This window comes from Cydia amplana, chromosome 1 (genome assembly GCF_948474715.1).
Source record: "Cydia amplana chromosome 1, ilCydAmpl1.1, whole genome shotgun sequence".
NCBI lineage: Eukaryota > Metazoa > Arthropoda > Insecta > Lepidoptera > Tortricidae > Cydia > Cydia amplana.
The window spans coordinates 13,925,068-13,942,278 of NC_086069.1; the positions used below are offsets into that span (position 1 = coordinate 13,925,068).

The 17,211-nt window shown below is 38.6% G+C and overlaps 3 protein-coding genes and 1 long non-coding RNA gene across 4 annotated transcripts; 2 read left to right on the plus strand and 2 right to left on the minus strand.

Annotated features, from left to right (window-relative positions):
• Window positions 1–396: 396 nt before the first annotated feature.
• Window positions 397–2,157, minus strand: LOC134653359 (radial spoke head protein 9 homolog). Its single transcript, XM_063508699.1, has 2 exons — window positions 1,965–2,157; window positions 397–1,037 (listed from the first exon to the last, which is right to left on the minus strand). The coding sequence occupies exons 1-2, from the start codon at window positions 2,146–2,148 to the stop codon at window positions 406–408; spliced, it is 816 nt and encodes a 271-aa protein (XP_063364769.1). The 5' UTR covers window positions 2,149–2,157; the 3' UTR covers window positions 397–405.
• Window positions 2,158–5,756: 3,599 nt separating this feature from the next.
• On the plus strand, window positions 5,757–9,747 carry LOC134653707 (putative E3 ubiquitin-protein ligase UBR7). Its single transcript, XM_063509103.1, has 2 exons — window positions 5,757–6,015; window positions 7,906–9,747. Exons 1-2 carry the CDS (start codon window positions 5,854–5,856, stop codon window positions 9,718–9,720), a joined length of 1,977 nt encoding a protein of 658 aa, XP_063365173.1. The 5' UTR covers window positions 5,757–5,853; the 3' UTR covers window positions 9,721–9,747.
• A 643-nt stretch (window positions 9,748–10,390) lies between these two features.
• On the minus strand, window positions 10,391–15,713 carry LOC134648035 (ubiquitin thioesterase otubain-like). The gene is made up of 5 exons (XM_063502472.1): window positions 15,565–15,713; window positions 15,170–15,469; window positions 14,248–14,469; window positions 11,635–11,745; window positions 10,391–10,514 (listed from the first exon to the last, which is right to left on the minus strand). Exons 1-5 carry the CDS (start codon window positions 15,670–15,672, stop codon window positions 10,428–10,430), a joined length of 828 nt encoding a protein of 275 aa, XP_063358542.1. The 5' UTR covers window positions 15,673–15,713; the 3' UTR covers window positions 10,391–10,427.
• LOC134653370 (uncharacterized) lies at window positions 12,652–13,045 on the plus strand. Its single transcript, XR_010097249.1, has 2 exons — window positions 12,652–12,951; window positions 12,984–13,045. It is a non-coding gene; the product is annotated as an uncharacterized LOC134653370 (long non-coding RNA).
• Window positions 15,714–17,211: the final 1,498 nt, after the last annotated feature.

Here is a 17,211-nt window from a genome sequence, read left to right on the forward strand (position 1 = left end):
TAGGTTACCTTCAATTAGAATAGGTCTAAGCTGTAACAAACATACAAAATAAAATAGATTCTCCAAAAATCGGTTTAAAAACACTTCACACACCTTACTTAATAATTCAGTAGGTAAGTAACGACGTCATAGACGTGTCAACCTACCTTATTGCGCATAGGACGCAACCTTGTCGTCACTCTGAATCAAGTCAGGTGTGTGAAGCTTAAGTGGGTTCGGTCCCTGCATATAGGTATAGCTGGTCAACCAAATCTTGTCAGTAAAAAAAGGCGCGAAATTAAAATTTTCTATGGGACGATATCCCTTCGCGCCTGCATTTTTCAAAATTGCCGCCATTTTCTACTGTCAAGATCTGGTTGACCGAGTATACCTACTTGAAATATAATTTGCAAAAAGCAAACTTGTTTAAACCAAAAATGGTACATCTAGATTTTTACGGCCGTTGCCTATATATAGAAAACCGGCGTCAGGGGTTCGAACCTTATGGAAATATGTCATTCCAGGCCAGTACAAGCTTTTCAGATACGCAACGCTTCCTGTTTGTTCTAAACTCAAATTCCAACAGCCATTAGGTATATCCTGGTCGATGGAGTCAAGGAAATCCATACTATAGTTATAGTCTTGCCTGCTGAGAAGGTTGGAATTCCACTGTTGCTGCGGCGGACGTATATGAAGATACGACTTTAACTGTTGAGCTTCGGAACCAGTTAGTCCGTAAAAGTTTGGATTGATGACGGCTTTTCCATCCGGTTGCTTGATGAGCTGCCCTCTCGCGCATATTTCCGCTTCGTCGCAAATGTTAGCAATAGTTCCCGCCATCCTGCTTTCTTCTGTAATAACCTGACAGCGTTCAGGATTGTTTTCTTCTAGAGCTTCGTCTAAAATTTTAACTTTAAGAGTCGGATCTCCGCGGAATGGAAAAGTAGCGAGCAGCGACAGCAACTTGTGACGTCGTTTTGCTTTCGGCAATAAAGCCCAGTACTTAAAGTCGGTCGTGTAAAAATATTTGCGATCTGCCACGGCATCATTGGTTATGCCTAAAATATTATTTACAACATGTCAATACAAAGAAGAAATGTAAGGTTTTGGAAAAATGAATAATTTTGTGTAAACACTGGTTTAAGCCCCTTCTCAAATTTGAGAATTTTAGGTAAGTAAATACACTATGTACCTACCGTTAGACCATAATAATATAAGAGCGAGACCGGTAAAACTTTGAAAAAAAATAAAGAGTTAGCATGTCAAATACTAATATCATATATGAGAGTATGTTAATTAATTAGTAAATAATGACATATTCTTGTTTTATTTTTAATAAGACGTCCAGTCTGCTGAATTATCAATAACACCATGGCATCTTTGAGGCATAATTTCGACCAAATTTTCAGCAAAACAAACTTCAGTTCTCGAGTTAGGTTAATAACACAATAAATGTTATTTCCTCGTACTTAATTTGAGCTTCATCCACGCCCAAACAATACTATACTTGGTCAACCAGATCTTGACAGTAGAAAAAGGCGGCAAATTTGAAAAATGTAGGCGCGAAGGGATATCGTCCCATAGAAAATTTGAATTTCGCGCCTTTTTTTACTGACAAGATTTGGTTGACCAGCTATACCTAATAAAAAAAACGACATGTGGTAGAAATGGCATTTCTTATTTTAGTCAAAAAACCTGATTTTGTTCATTCAAGTGGAGTCCAGACGAGACAATTTTTCGCCAATCTGATGAAATTGTCCGATCGAATCAGCGGGTGCGGACACAAAAATGCCAGTTTTCGAAGTTAGTATCTATGGAATCCAAATAGGTGATTAAATTTGTGTACTTGTGGACGCTAGATGAGATTGGCGCCAATTATATTCCGGATCAAATCGGTCGATTTGCCCAGCTCGTCTGGACACTACTTTCTTAGCCGAGCCCAGAGTTTAAATGCCTTTGAAAATTAAATATCAGGTTTGACTTACCAACTGCGATGTGGTAGTCACCATCTACGGCGTACAACTGTCCCCAGTACTGCATGTGTGTGAAGTGGTTCTCTGCCTGCAGCATAGTGAGGGAGTTTTGCAGCATGGAAATCAGTTCGCTGCTGAACATCATGCCGTTAACGTTCATGTACTCTCGGAACTCCCAAAGCTTGTGGACATTCATGGATATGTTATTTCACTCAGATTTCCTAGATATAACAAGATGTAGTCCCACGTTGTGTTTTGCAAATAATTAAGATCATATATTATGACGTTTTATCGACATTCAAACAGCTTGGTGACAGCTTTTGTTTTGTAATTATTCATTAAACACTATCATGTCCATACCATGATTTACCCCTCATTTACACATTCGTGTAGTAGAGTCTGTGCGAAAAGAAAATAGTCGTAGAATGTATTAGATCCCATACATTTTACGACTCTTCTCTTTTCGCACAGACTCTAGTGGAAAATTCCAGTAGGCATAAGCACGAGAGCTTAAAAAGCGTTGCGTTGAACGTTGAAACTTGAATCCCGAAGTCGGCGCTATTTTAGTCCTCATTTATGCACGCGCGCTTTTTCAACGCGCGTTAAAAAAGCTCTTGAAACCGTCCGCACCAAGTCCGCACGGTAAATTCCATTTAAATTTAAATCCGTTCCTAATAGTCCTAACACACTACTGCACCGCACAGCGACCTTAGTGCGCTGCGGTAGTGTGTTATGGCTATAATATTGAACGCTTAAAGCCTTAACAGCAGAGATGTGAAAAATACTTTATAAAAAGTATTTAAATACAAAATACAAATACTTCTTTGATATACTATTTAAAATGCAAAATACAAAATAGTTTATGAATTTGTATTTAAAATACAAAATACGAAATAGGTATCTTCAAAATACTTTTTAAAAATACAAATACTTTGCGATAAAAGGTACTCTGAATAGTGAATACCTAGTCTGAATTAAAAAGTATTACCTACTCAGAATATCCGAATTGAAAAGACTCTCTTTATTCTTTGAAAACAGTGTGTCAATCAGTCCTCTATCTAAAGTGCAAATTTCTAGTTGTTTGCTCATATTAACCGGAAGGATGGATGGATGATGGTTTATAACGGACAATTTTTAAAAGCATTAATTTAGATTTGTAATGTTTTACAGCTAGTATAATGCCTCTCGTTAGTGTGATGAAAACGTCTCGTTTGTGTTTCATCAGGGCAGAAAAGTTTGTTCTCCTCTCGTACCTTGAAACCCTCGCAACACCCAAGATTCCACTTTTTTAACCACTCGTTACGCTTGTGATCATGTGCGACGTTACTAAACAGATTCAACAGTTCCATGTTAAAAGAATGAGAGAGTTGCCAGGATTGTAACATCAGAGGAGATTGTAACTCCTACCTACAATACCTACTATAAAGTATTTTGTATTTTGAAAATAGAAAATAGGTCCCAAAAACTATTTCAAATAAAATACAAAATAGTTTTCTTCAAAAGGTATTTAAATACAAAATACAAAATAGGTATTTTGCATTTTGTATTTGCATTTTAAATACAAGTATTTCAAATAAGTCACATCTCTGCTTAACAGAGTATCGCACCGCACCAAGGTCACATTGCGCCACGCCCATAAGTGAGAGCCGACACCTCTTTCTCGCTCTCACTAATGGGTGCAGTGCACCAAGGTCGCGGTGAGGTTCGGTAGTCTGTTATGGCTTTTAAAATTCACTTGTGAGTCGTACTCCATAGCCGTACTCTTGCGATAAGGCGAAAACGTAAAGCCCCCTCCATACTCGTGCGGGAATCGCGGCGCGAAGCCGCGAACGCGAGTGTGGAGTCGATTTTCGCAGACAGTGAAATCGACTCCACACTCGCATTCGCGGTTTCGCCCGCGATTCACGCACTTAGTCTGGAGGGAGCTTAAAACAAAAACATTATTTAAAAGAACAGTTTGTGTCCTTTGTTGAAGATTGGAGGTTTTCTGATATATAACCACGGCTACACACGTTAACTATAAATCGTAGCGATTAATCTGTGCAGTCCGATTTGCGCAGTTTTATCTACCGTGTGTATGACAAATCGTTACGATAATCGACAACTATTTGTCATACACACGGTAGATAAAACTGCGCAAATCGGACTGCACAGATTAATCGCTACGATTTATAGTTACGTGTGTAGCCGGCATAACTATTTCTACATGTCGCTTGCGCACTATATTAATCGAATGATTTGATGTTGTCGATGCAAAGATTGCAAAGTCGAGTATTCGAAGTGTACAGTGCTGTACTCTGTACTCCATTTTATTCGTATAGCAATACAACAAGATCTTTCACTCTGTCTGACCTAAAAAAAAACACCCAGCTTGTCGATGGTCGATGCAGTGTTGCCAGATGGTCACAAAAGTCACATTTTTCGTGACTTTTCGCCTTCTCGTGTGACATGTGCGTGACTTATGATTTTGGGGCAATTTTTGTGACTTTTGAAGATAGTCGATTTTTGGACAAGTTTAGTTTTGCAATTCGTATTATTTAGGAATGCTCCCAACCAAGCTTACTAAGCCCTTTAAATTTGACACTTTGCACTGACCCTTGACGATACATCAACAATCATGTTTATCACTAGGTCTTATCATAGTCATGGCAAAATTAGATTTGTTACCTTGACGTGACGGTGTTATATAGTTTGATAAGAGTTTTTTTTTGTGTAATGAATCATTAGTAATGATTCATTTCTTTTAGTCTGTATCTATACTACTCATTGTACTACATCAGTTATTGTGAGATTTTTGAGCGCTCTAAAACCATTAATTTTAGCCGGGGGTAAATTATTTACGCATATACTTTTTTATTTTCTTTTGATTAAAGATTCGCAGACAGGGAAATCGACACCACACTCGCGTTCGCGCTTTCACACCACGATTCACGCACATAGTCTGGAGGGGGCTTAAACAGTGTAAACTTTAAAAAAAATCTCTCGCACTGACTGACTGTGAATTGTATCTTGTTAGTAGTTTGTGGACTCATATGACTGGGTTAAGTTTGGTAGATTAAGGCGTGTCCAGACGAAGACCATCCCCCGCCAATCCGACCAAACTATCCGATCAAACCAGGACGCGCGGACGCAAACACCAATTTGGCCAGTTTTATCAATTTAAATTTTATGGTGATATTTGACCGCTGTTAATTCAAAAATGCCCCTAACCGCGAAAACTAGCGTCACAAATTGGTATTCTTGCGTCCGTACTCCATTATATCGGTACTATCGGTCATAATCGGCGAGCCAAATTGGCGTTTGCGTCCGCACGTCCCGACCCAATCGGACAATTCAATCAGACCGTCGAAAAATTTTCCTCGTCTGGACAGGCCTAAACTATGTCTGTCAAGCCATTTCATTAAGTAGAAAAAAGCGTCGAATTTAAAAAATTTAGGCGCGAAGGGTCTATCATCCCAAAGAGAATTTAATTTCGCGCCCTCTTCCACTGACAAAGTTATTTGACTGACTTTATAATAACTTATTATGGTAATTTTTTTTCGTGTTGAAAACGAAAAAAAAATCAAGAAATAAAAAAAGGAACTTACAATTCATGAAATCGATCACATAAAATCATATAAGGTTAGTAGAATTTTTGTGTAATATATTATTTTCGGAATTTCTTCTCTTAAAATCTTTTAAAATCGATTTACCAACCCATACTATAAAAATGTGACTTAAGCAGCAAAAACGTGACTTTTAGGGAAACGAAACGTAACTTATGACTCCAGAGCCCTGGCAACACTGGGTCGATGTCGTCTCGGCTTGGCGCCCATTTGCAACCGGCTTTTCGACTTTTATTTTAATTTCACTTATTAAGCCCTTATAATTCGGTTCCGTTTTTCATATTAGACGTGCTACGATGTCTTCTAATGGTACCAACGGTGAGGATACAGAAATGGCGGAGTGCGAGGGCGAAAAAGTCGTAACAATGATGGACGTACTTCAAGAACAACAAGAATTCGAAGAAGACGCTAATGCCGTTCTTGGAGCTTCAGACGACAAAAACTGTACATACAGTAAGGTAATTAAGCTAATCATTTTCTGGGCTTCATGCAGATTGAGATGAGGTACAGGCAATGGTTCATTGTAATGTTTGACGTCTCGAGATCCGTTATGACAAGAAAATGTCTGGTTAAAGTTGCAAAAAGATGTCGTCCGATATGGTGTGCTCTTAAATTAATGTATGTACCAGGGATGTTGCGAACATCCGCAACCGCGGAACTTCCGCATTATTTTGAACATCCGCATCCGCATCCGCATAAAATCGATGCGGATTTAATGCGGATGCGGATGTGGAACAGTTCGGTACAGGAACGTCTTAGCATCGGCGGAAGTGCTAGACTGCTAGGTAATTTAGTAATTAGCCAAAAAAAACCTATTAGAAATTAGCAGTCAAGCGTGAGTGGGACTTATTGTACGGAACCCTTGGAACGCAAGTCCGACTCGCACTTGGCCAGTTTTTTGAAATAAAAATTACTAAAATGTAATATTTGACGTTTTTATGTACTTATCTTGACATCCGCATCCGCGGATGTGAGCCTTTAAAAATCCGCATCCGCGGATGTCAAAAAATCGGCATCCGCAACATCCCTGGTATGTACCTATTTTTGCTGAAAGTGGTACCATGATGAACAGATTCATATATAACAGCATAAACAGCTGTTATGAATATTTTTTATAGTGTATTGAAGCCCGCAATCATACTCGATAATATTATGCTTTAAATATGTATAACCAGATTTGCTTTGTTGCCCAATGATGATCTGTAACTTAAACTAAACTTCAATCAATACTTATGGCCAACAACTCTTGGACTGCTACAAAATTTAAAAATTCTACCACTCCGACCAAGGCAACCAGCATGAAAGTAATTTAAGGGTATACGGAAACAACATGTTTAGTCACTTTTTTCGATGATATTTTGATCTGACAATTGCTTCTTAACATGTCCCCTCGGGTCGAAAGATCTCATACAAAGTATGGTTTAATTAAGAGTTAAACTTAATGCCATAGTGATGGTGTTCATGCACTATTACTTAGATCTTCTGTTACTGCTGTAAACAAAACTTTTTTTACTTGCTTATAAAACCCTATTCACTAAAATACCTTAAATTGTTACAATGAATGTTTCTAACTTTAAAAAAGCAATAAAATGTTACTTAATTGAATAGATATGTCCTTTGCATGTACCCTTCAATTGTACTAAATCTACTTATGAAAACTAACATTTCTAAAACAATTTTGGTCCCAATTAGTTGGGATAGTTAAGGTTTTACTGTAATAAAAAGTCATAGTAGTTAGTGATTAACATTTTTAGGGTTCCATACCCAAAGGGTAAAAACGGGACCCTATTACTAAGACTCCGCTGTCCGTCCGTCTGTCACCAGGCTGTATCTCACGAACTGTGATAGCTAGACAGTTGAAATTTTCACAGATGATGTATTTCTGTTGCCGCTATAACAACAAATACTAAAAACGGAATAAAATAAAGATTTAAGTGGAGCTCCCATACAACAAACGTGATTTTTGACCGAAGTTAAGCAACGTCGGGCGGGGTCAGTTCTTGGATGGGTGACCGTTTTTTTGCTTGTTTTGCTCTATTTTTTGTTGATGGTGCGGAACCCTCCGTGCGCGAGGCCGACTCGCACTTGGCCGGTTTTTTGTCTTATATTTTGGTTTGCTATCTATTTTATTGCACAATTGTATGCATAAGATGTTGAACGGTCAGCAGCAAAACTTGCTAAGCAGGCGAGGTGTTCAAAATGATCTTGACACACTTATTCTCTTAACAATAAAGTCGCGTCAAGCAAGATCAACTATTGCTGCTGACTATATAACCGATGCTAACCTATCATTTGTTCAAAGTCAGTTGGAATATGGAGCCAGAACTAATTTAATTTGTTCTTTTTAGGGATATATAAAACGCCAAGCTGTCTATGCATGCCTGACTTGCTGCAATGATGCTAAAAATGACCCAGACAAGCGTGCTGGTGTGTGTCTTGCCTGCAGTTTGACATGCCATGAGAACCATGACCTTGTAGAGCTCTATACCAAACGCAACTTCCGCTGCGACTGTGGGAATCCCAAATTTAACCACCCCTGTCAACATACTGAAAACAAGACATCTCTCAATGATGAAAATATTTACAACCAGAATTTTAGTGGTCTCTATTGCACCTGCCACCGACCCTATCCCGATCCGGATGGAGATGAAGAAGAGATGATTCAATGCATAGTATGTGAAGACTGGCTTCATTCTTCACACTTAGAAGCTACAGTACCTTCCCCTGAGGTATATGCTGAAATGATCTGCAAAGCTTGCATGGATAATAATGAATTTCTTCATGATTATAGTAAATATGCTGTTAATGGTGATGTTGATGTAGTGAGTATCACCGAGTGTGATGAGTCCAAACGCTGCAATGGAGATACAAATGACGTGAATGCAGTAAATGTTAAAACAGATAAAGTTGAAAGTGAAAGTGCTAATGACTCTGGCATATTGACAAAAGATGATAATCCCACTGAAGTTACAAATGTTAAAACAGATAAAGTTGAAAGTGAAAGTGCTAATGACTGTGGCATATTGACAAAAGATGATAATCCCACTGAAGTTACAAATGTAAAAACAGATAAAGTTGAAAGTGAAAGTGCTAATGACTGTGGTATATTGACAAAAGATGATAATCCCACTGAAGTTACAGATACCAGTCATGATACTATTGACGAAAATAACTCAAAAGACCAAATGGATCCTAATCTGACAGTCAGTGAGAAATCTGATGATGAAATTCCAACTACTGAGAAAACTGATGAAGTTCATGCTAAGCCTGTTAAAACATCTGAGGAAAATCCTATGGAGAATGACCCAGCTGATGGTGCTGCAAACCCGATGGAAGAAAACCAAGCTAAAGAAAATCAAGAAGAGAAGCCGTCTTCTGATGAAATTTCTGATAATAAGTTAGGCGACAATGCAAACTCTGATGTTAGTTCTAAAGGCCAAGAAAACACAGATACAACTAATAATAAAGGTGATGGTACTACTGATGTCACTGAGCAACAAGCTGCTAATACTTCTCAGGGGTCTAATGCAGGTGATGTCAATGGCGATGAACCAACAGAAGTTAAAACTGAAGAAAAGCAAGATGCTGACACAAGTCAGGTGAGTGCTGATAATACAAATGTTGAAACTTTACAAGTAACAAATAACCATTTAGGAGATAAAGAAACAAAGGAAAATAAGCGAAAATTATCTACAGAAGACTCTTCACTTGATGTTTCTGCCAAAAAACCAAAATTAAGAGAAAGTGATTGCCTTAGACCACAAGGTGAAAGAAAAATTTTCAAAGGCGCTACGTTTTGGCCGAGCCATTTCCGACAAAAATTGTGCACTTGTAATGAATGCATTACCATGTACAAGGATTTGTCTGTTTTGTTCCTAATAGACCCTGAAGATACAGTTACTGCTTATGAAGTTTTAGGCAAGGAAAAAACTGATGGTGCTGCTTCTACTCAGTATGAGAAAGGCCTCGAAGCATTATCATCTCTAGGAAGAATTCAGCAGATTAATGCACTGACAGAGTATAACAAGATGAGAGATAAGTTACTTGATTTTCTCAAAAGCTTTAAAGATAGAAGGGAAGTTGTCAAGGAAGAAGATATAAAGGCCTTTTTTGCAGGTATGAAACCAAAAAGAGAGCCAGATGGTGTGTATTTCTGCAGATAATTTTTTATTCAAATAGTGACCATTTTATTATCCTTTATATTCTTATTGTAGTGATTGATGTCATTCCCGTTAGTATTAAATAGGTATCTCTTATTTAAGGGTAACCATTGATTTTTATCTTATAATACTTTGAAGTAATAATAAATGACTCGTAATTTTTAACTAATTGTCTTATTTTTGCCTTGGTAAAATGGATTTGTTAGTTATGTACCTCGAAACCATTAATTCCTTGTAGCGATTCATCTATTCGCCTTTTTCCGATTGCTGATTCCATACATCAGTTTTGGCATTTTGGTACCAAAAGACTATTAATTTCAGTGCCTACCGAACTTAAAACTATGTTGTTGCGCATAAGACTTTCGGGTCGGTGCTACATCTATTGTCAAGTAGCAGTACTGATAGTTCCGCTACTCGATGCTAGATGTAGACACTGAAATTAATAGTCTTTGGTACCAAAACTGATGTATGGAGTGAGCACTCTTGTCTTACTATATTTCTCTATGGCGATATAAAAATTTCTGAAAAGATTTTTTTTATTGAAGCATGATTTCTTTTCTCATTACATCGCCAATCACAGTGGTGTTTGGTGGTGTATAAAATTAACTATTGTTATTGATAGTCACTACTGCGGAGTCTGTGGACATGTAGGTACATGTAAATAAAAGATTAGTTTGTTGTAACGAATGGTGTTTATTGAGGAGCACACATCACGCGTAGAGGATGTCGTAGTGGCCGGGCCGATACAGCAGCTGCACCTTCGGCGAGCAACCCTCGGGGAAGTCGTGCGCAATCACCTGCACACACACTCATACATAAGTACATACATGGCACTAATATCGCCGCTAACGTACTGTCGCCATCAGATATATCGGAGCGGCCGAGGTGCTCAAAAACATGTGAACACGCATCCTAGCGTCTTGACAATCAATTATATCTGATGGCGACTGTACGAGACATGGTTATTCAAACACAATTATGTACGTATTGTGCTTGAATAACCATGTCTCGTAGTTTCTGTTGCTATAAAAATCTCAGCAAGAATATAAATAGGTACATATGAAAATTAAGTCTTTTTAATGTTCAACATAACAATAAAAATCAGGAGTGGGTTTTGTTTTAAGTTCGGTTTTTAACAAAAAACTGCCGAAACTTATGCTTATTTATTTTTGGTAGTGTCCGAGCGAAGTTCTGATTTCTAAAAACATGTTTCGGCCGGAACAAGAGCATAACCGAAGATTTATTTGTTTCGGACTCCGAAAAAAATCCGGTTTTGGTCGGACACTATTGAACTGGCCGTGGTGCTTTACTCTGGCATATCTTTTATGGCTCCTCTACACGATGGGCCAGCGCCGGCCACTCCAAGGGACGCAGCCATGCGGCAGAATGAGATAGCAATATCACTTGCTCCCTCTAACGCATAAATGCGACCTTGGAGTGGCCGGCGCTGGCCCATCGTGTAGAGGAGCCATTATACACAAATGGTTGAAATGGTAACAGATGAGATGAGAGAAAAATTACCAGCTTATATCAATGCCAAAACTGCCTACTCTACACCATTCACTTAATTCATTTTTTAATTAAATAAGCCTTTAATCCGTATAAGAGACACTTGTAAATACAGACTTAGATATTTGGTTTGTGAGATATACATTGATTAAGTTATAGAATGTCTCTTACTGTGGTGTGCCTGCCGGACACCATTCACTTACTCTAGAACAATTTTCTCGCTGGAGTACCAATTCAAATTTTGGCCTTCGGTTGACGCCGCATGTTGAGCACAGCGTCACTTTCCGTAGAAATGTTGCCGTCTTATGTCTTATACATACAATATAAGCAACTGGCAGAGTTCACGACCGACTCGCTTACAGAGGGCAAACTTGAAAGAATTAAATAAATTAAAAGAATTTGATCTACCTGGCTGTTGGTGCCACGGTCCATGTACTTGACGCGCACGCCGGCGTTCAGCGCGGCGCTCAGGGCGATGATGTGGATGTGGTCCGACTCCTTGTACATCGGCTCTACCTCCTGCAAGTAGGGCATGCCACAGATGTATCAACACATAAACTACCCAATATACATACTAAACTAAAGAGGAATTGTGCATTTAAAACAGCTGCAGCACGGTGACAGTAAATCATGTCGTGGCACTAGCATTGTCAAAAATTAAATAAATCAGCAAACTGTATAATGTGCTATTGCTGGGGACTAAGGTCTCATGTCTACATTTGAATTAGTTGTTTGGCTATGTCACAGAATAAATAATAATACTAGGTACAGAAGACTCACTCTCTAACAAAACGCGTCTGTTACGATCAGCACAGATATGGCCGCTAGGTGGCGACAGCGCCACGCGCGGCTTATGGCTTTCCCCAAAATTGGGGTGGAACGGATGTACTTTTAGCTACCTGTAGCAAAGCGACGAAATCGCGGAGTGAGCCACGCCTGGCTATGTCACTTTCGTTTGTGAATTGCGATATACCCGTATCAAACAAATATTTAAGCAATCAACTACAGCATTTCAATCATGTGTTTTATTTTTATTGAGTATGATTGGCATAAGTGGCAAATAATTGATATTTGAATTCATTTTGAACTGTTAGCCGTAAAACAGTTAGGTATCACGAATATTTCGGCAAATAAGGCTGTGTTGGCGATTTTTTTTTAATCATAACAGAAAGTAGTGAAACTTGAGGTTGTATTTCAAGGTGCAATTAATTAAAAATGATTAGGTATGGCTTCAATGTGTTAACTTAATTTAAAGTTATAACATTAGCATAGATAGTCCAAGCATGCATACCAAGGATTCTATCATGGACATTTAATAATATTTTATATCTGAAATTAAAATTTCCGCATATAATACTGCTTTTTCCGCATATAATACTGCTTACATGTCCAAGTGGTTTGACTTTCAGGCCACTAGAGTGAATCTAGACAAGACAAAAGTTATGACAAATACAGATGTCAAGGCGAATATCACAGTTAACCATACCGCCATCGAAACGGTCGATAAATACGTGTATTTGGGACAAGAGATAGTGACTGGAAAGAATAACCAAACCAATGAAATCAACAGACGCGTACGGCTAGCCTGGGCAGCCTATTCCAATATCGAGTTTGCCTTCAAAATGAAACTTAAGGCCGAACAAAAAGCACGCATATTTGATCAATGTATCCTGCCTGTTCTCACTTATGGAGCTGAAACCTGGGTTTTCACCAAAGGCATATTACGTAAACTAAGCGTTGTCCAGCGGGCGCTAGAGAGAAAACTGGTGGGGATCACATTGAGAGACCGTAAAACGAATGAGTGGCTGAGACAGCAGAGCAAGGTCACGGATGTTGTAAAACGCGTAGCCAGTTTGAAGTGGGAATGGGCTGGTCATATGGCACGAAAGACCGACTCGTGGAGTAAAAGAATACTCGAGTGGCGACCATGGGGGGAAGAACGTCCTCCAAGTAGACCCAATATGCGTTGGGAAGACGACATCAAAAGGGCTGCGGGGATGAGATGGCTCCAGGTTGCACAGAACCGTGACGAATGGAAAAGAATGAAGGAGGCCTACACCCGAAGGGTAGAAAAGGGCTAAAGAGAGAGAGAGAGAGTGACATAAGAAAATTTAATTTATTGGGACCGTGCACGATGGCAGCGCCGTCTAGCGTTCGCAACATGGTCCTCATCCTGGGGATACGTACGATGCTTGCAATTATAAAAACTTTGACCTTTTTCACAGGTTTTAATCAACATATTTTGTGTTAAAAATGTATGTTCTCCCGCTTTAGGCACAATGTCTGTTGTGACACTTGTGACAGACGACAGATAACCCTACGAGCCAAAAGTGTGCTTTTGACGGGCTTTCAATAACTATAATATTACATTCACGTTGTACACTGTATTAGCCATACTATTTTATTAACATACAAGAAAAACTCTGTGTTAACATAGACTAGATAAAATGTTTAGCCATTACGTTGTTAAGCCTGGAATAGTACTATATGATATAAAAGGCTAATATCTAGCTCGGCGTTAAAAATATATAAAATTTAATATTACTGTTTCGTCCAGTATTATTGCAGTTTACCACACAATAGCTATCGTGCCCCATTTTTATCGTGTGATTATAAAGCTAAAATAACTGAGAAGTATGGGAATTGACAGAAACAAAGTTACCAAACTTGTCAGTATTGGCCACATCAAGCGCTGCGATCGTTTCGGCTTCCCCTACCAGGTGCTTTGCAGGAGCGAATACCAAACATAATTTAAAAACTCATCAAATATTTGTACCAAAAATCTGGTAAGCTGTTTGAAAACATTGGCTAAAGATTGAGTATCTTAATAAAACATTGTCTACTTTTTTGTTCATCTAATTTTTTGCTAGTGCTATGCTTTGCCATAACTTTAACACATTCACTGCCAGGAACCCACCTGATGGGCGCTCGTGAACTTTGCTCAGGTGCAGCCGGACAACCCGCTGGGTTGTTTTATATATTTTTTGTCTGACAGTGAATGTGTTAATACAATCTACTTACTTGTCTACAAAACTCAGTGACTGTCCGGGGTCCCTCAATAAAATTTTGATAAAAGTCTTGTTGTGTTTGCAGCGCCCCAGATGTCACAAGGCGAAGGTACACCACAATGTAGTCCGAGTAGCCCTGTTTATTGAACTTGTCATGCAGCTCCGTGCGGGCTTTTTCAAGCTCTTCAGGGGCACCTCCAGCTTGTTCACCCACTCGTTGGACCACTTCCATAAACTAGAAAATGGAGAAAATAATCAAGAATTTAGAATTTATGTATAAGTAAAGTGCACCAAGTATATAAATTCAAGTGACAGTTCCAAACAATAATATAAAAATTATTGTGGGTATTTGTTTTTTAATTATTGATGCGAGTACAAAGAATGTCCTTAAAATAAATCTGTTTTTGTATCATTGGGTTTTGGGTGCGGGAATGTTTAGAGGTTTGTATGTTTAATCATAAAAAAGGCTGATTTTGTTGTAATTACAATGACACTTCAAATTATGCCTAAGTGTTATATATTTATAGTTGTAGTATTTAAATATTTATCTTTAAAAATTAAAGTGTCTAAGGATTGGCACAGAGATACATTACTAAAGTATCAAATTCGACAACTATGTTACTGAAGATATTGTTTATGTAATTGATAGCATTTTCATCATGTATGTACAGTCAGCTGCAAAGGAAAGGTCCCCCCTGCGTAGAAGTTTAAATGCAGAGGTGCTAAGCTAATAGTCTTGATGACTGTACATGCTAATTAATCTCCTGAATGTGTTTCCACAACTCCTTGATCAATTATTAACTTGTAAGATTTGACTTGCGCAAACTAAGAGACGTTACATAAATCCTCGAAAAAAAACACCAATGCTATTGTCTGACATCGTAACAAAGAAAAACAAAACAACAAAAAGTAACCTAAAAAAAATCTCAACTCACCGTCTCATAAAAATCTTCGACTGTGAACTGTGAGAAACCTAATGCGACAAGAGTATCCTTCGAATTCTTTGCTAGCTCGTGGAATTTTTCATATTCCGCTTTGTCCGTCAGGAGATGTTCTAAATACGCGTATGAAAATGCCCGGAAGAAACAGTTACCGTCCGGTCGCGTTCTCCGTATATATTTGTACTTAGCCGCTAAGTCTTTTACTTTTAATAGATATACGGGATCTTCATTATACTCTTTTTCTAGCGACGACAAAGGCTCGAGTTCTCCGACTAGGGGAATGCTCTCTGAAATCTGCAAAACAAACAGTACACCATATTTTGTATTGCTAAATTGCAACTGGGCAAAATAATGAAATACTTTATAACTAATCTTTTTAAAAAGCTTACCTCTTTTTCTATCTCTCGTTGCTGTTTCATAATCAATTCATCTTGATTTATCGAATTATCTGGTATATTACCGGTACAGCCGCTACTGCTCGATGCATCGTCCGCCATTTTCAAATAAAATTGACAGATGACGACAAATGACAATCGAGCGAAAAGGCATTAGACGCGTTCAGAATCAAATTATAAGATGCGTTCAGAAATCTAATGCTTTTTAACAAGCTTTTATTAGGTCGACCTGTGGCCTATTTTATAAGGCTACAAGTTACAATTTACAAGCGGAAGTCTCTTTCTAACCCTATGTGTTAGAACGAGACTTCCGCTTCTAACTTGTAGCTTTATAAAATAGGCCACTGTATGTAACTATGTAATGGAATCTAAGGTAACTAATTTAACCATCTTCCAAGGATCGTAGCGTCATGAAAATTGGCAGCTGTATGTAGTTCTCATGACAATACAATAATATGGTACTGTCGAACTGATCTGATGATGGAGACAGGAGGTGGCCATAGGAACTCTCGACCTGTATGTAACTAACATGTAATGGAATCTAAGGTAACTAATTTAACCATCTTCCAAGGATCGTAGCGTCATGAAAATTGGTAGCTGTATGTAGTTCTGGTGACAATACAATAATATGGTCCTATCGAACTGATCTGATGATGGAGACAGGAGGTGGCCATAGGAACTCTGTGATGAAACAACGCAACCTAATTGTGTTAGGGGTTTTTAGAATTGTCTCGATGAGTATTCGTTGTTTGTAGGGCATGCAGTACCGGTTCCGGTACCGAGAATTTCAATTCCCGGTTCTGGGCACGGCCGGTACCGGGATTCCCGGTTCTTAGGATATTATATAATATTTTTTAAGAAATTCGTTTTTTAAGTCTATTAAAATCCTTATGAATGAATAAATTCTATATAAATAATTACAATCTCATAAGTATTATTGAATGCCATAAATGAAATCACTAGGTATAATACTAATTTAACCCATGACTACATTTTGAGACTGACCATTCCTACCCATACTTATGAACATCATCCGCCGCGACTCTAGAAATTACCCACATTGAATACAAATATTGACCAAATTTTAAGAGACACTTCAACAAAATCCAGAACGTTACATTCACATCCTCCAGTTGGACCCAAGCTACCGTCCCGATTAATTATGCCGGTCTTAGTATCCATGTGATTGGTGCGGTCTAGCTCTCCCAACCTTTCTGTCGGCTGCTTAAGCAAGCTTACTCTCATTGGCGGTATAACACCTACGTTTTGGACACGACATTGAGCGACTGGCGACGGCGGCAGCAGCGACAACCATACGTGGGAACGAAAGGTCCAATCGCCGTGTCTCACCCCAACCTATGGTTATCGCTGCCGCCGTCGCAAGTTGCTCAATATCGTGGCCGAGCCGCTATTACTTCAGCAACCGCTTATGTCGCTGCTAAAGTAAACGCCAAAATTTATAGAATTTGACGTTTAAAATAACACTTGCACAGTCTGTGCTATCAAAATCACTACCAACTTAGCTTTGGTCTGACTATACGAAATATTATTCGGACTTCGCCGACATAGCTATTTTTTACAATTGACCGTCATCCGCGTCGGGTTATTTGTGTCCTCCGTTTCAAACCAACATATTTAAAT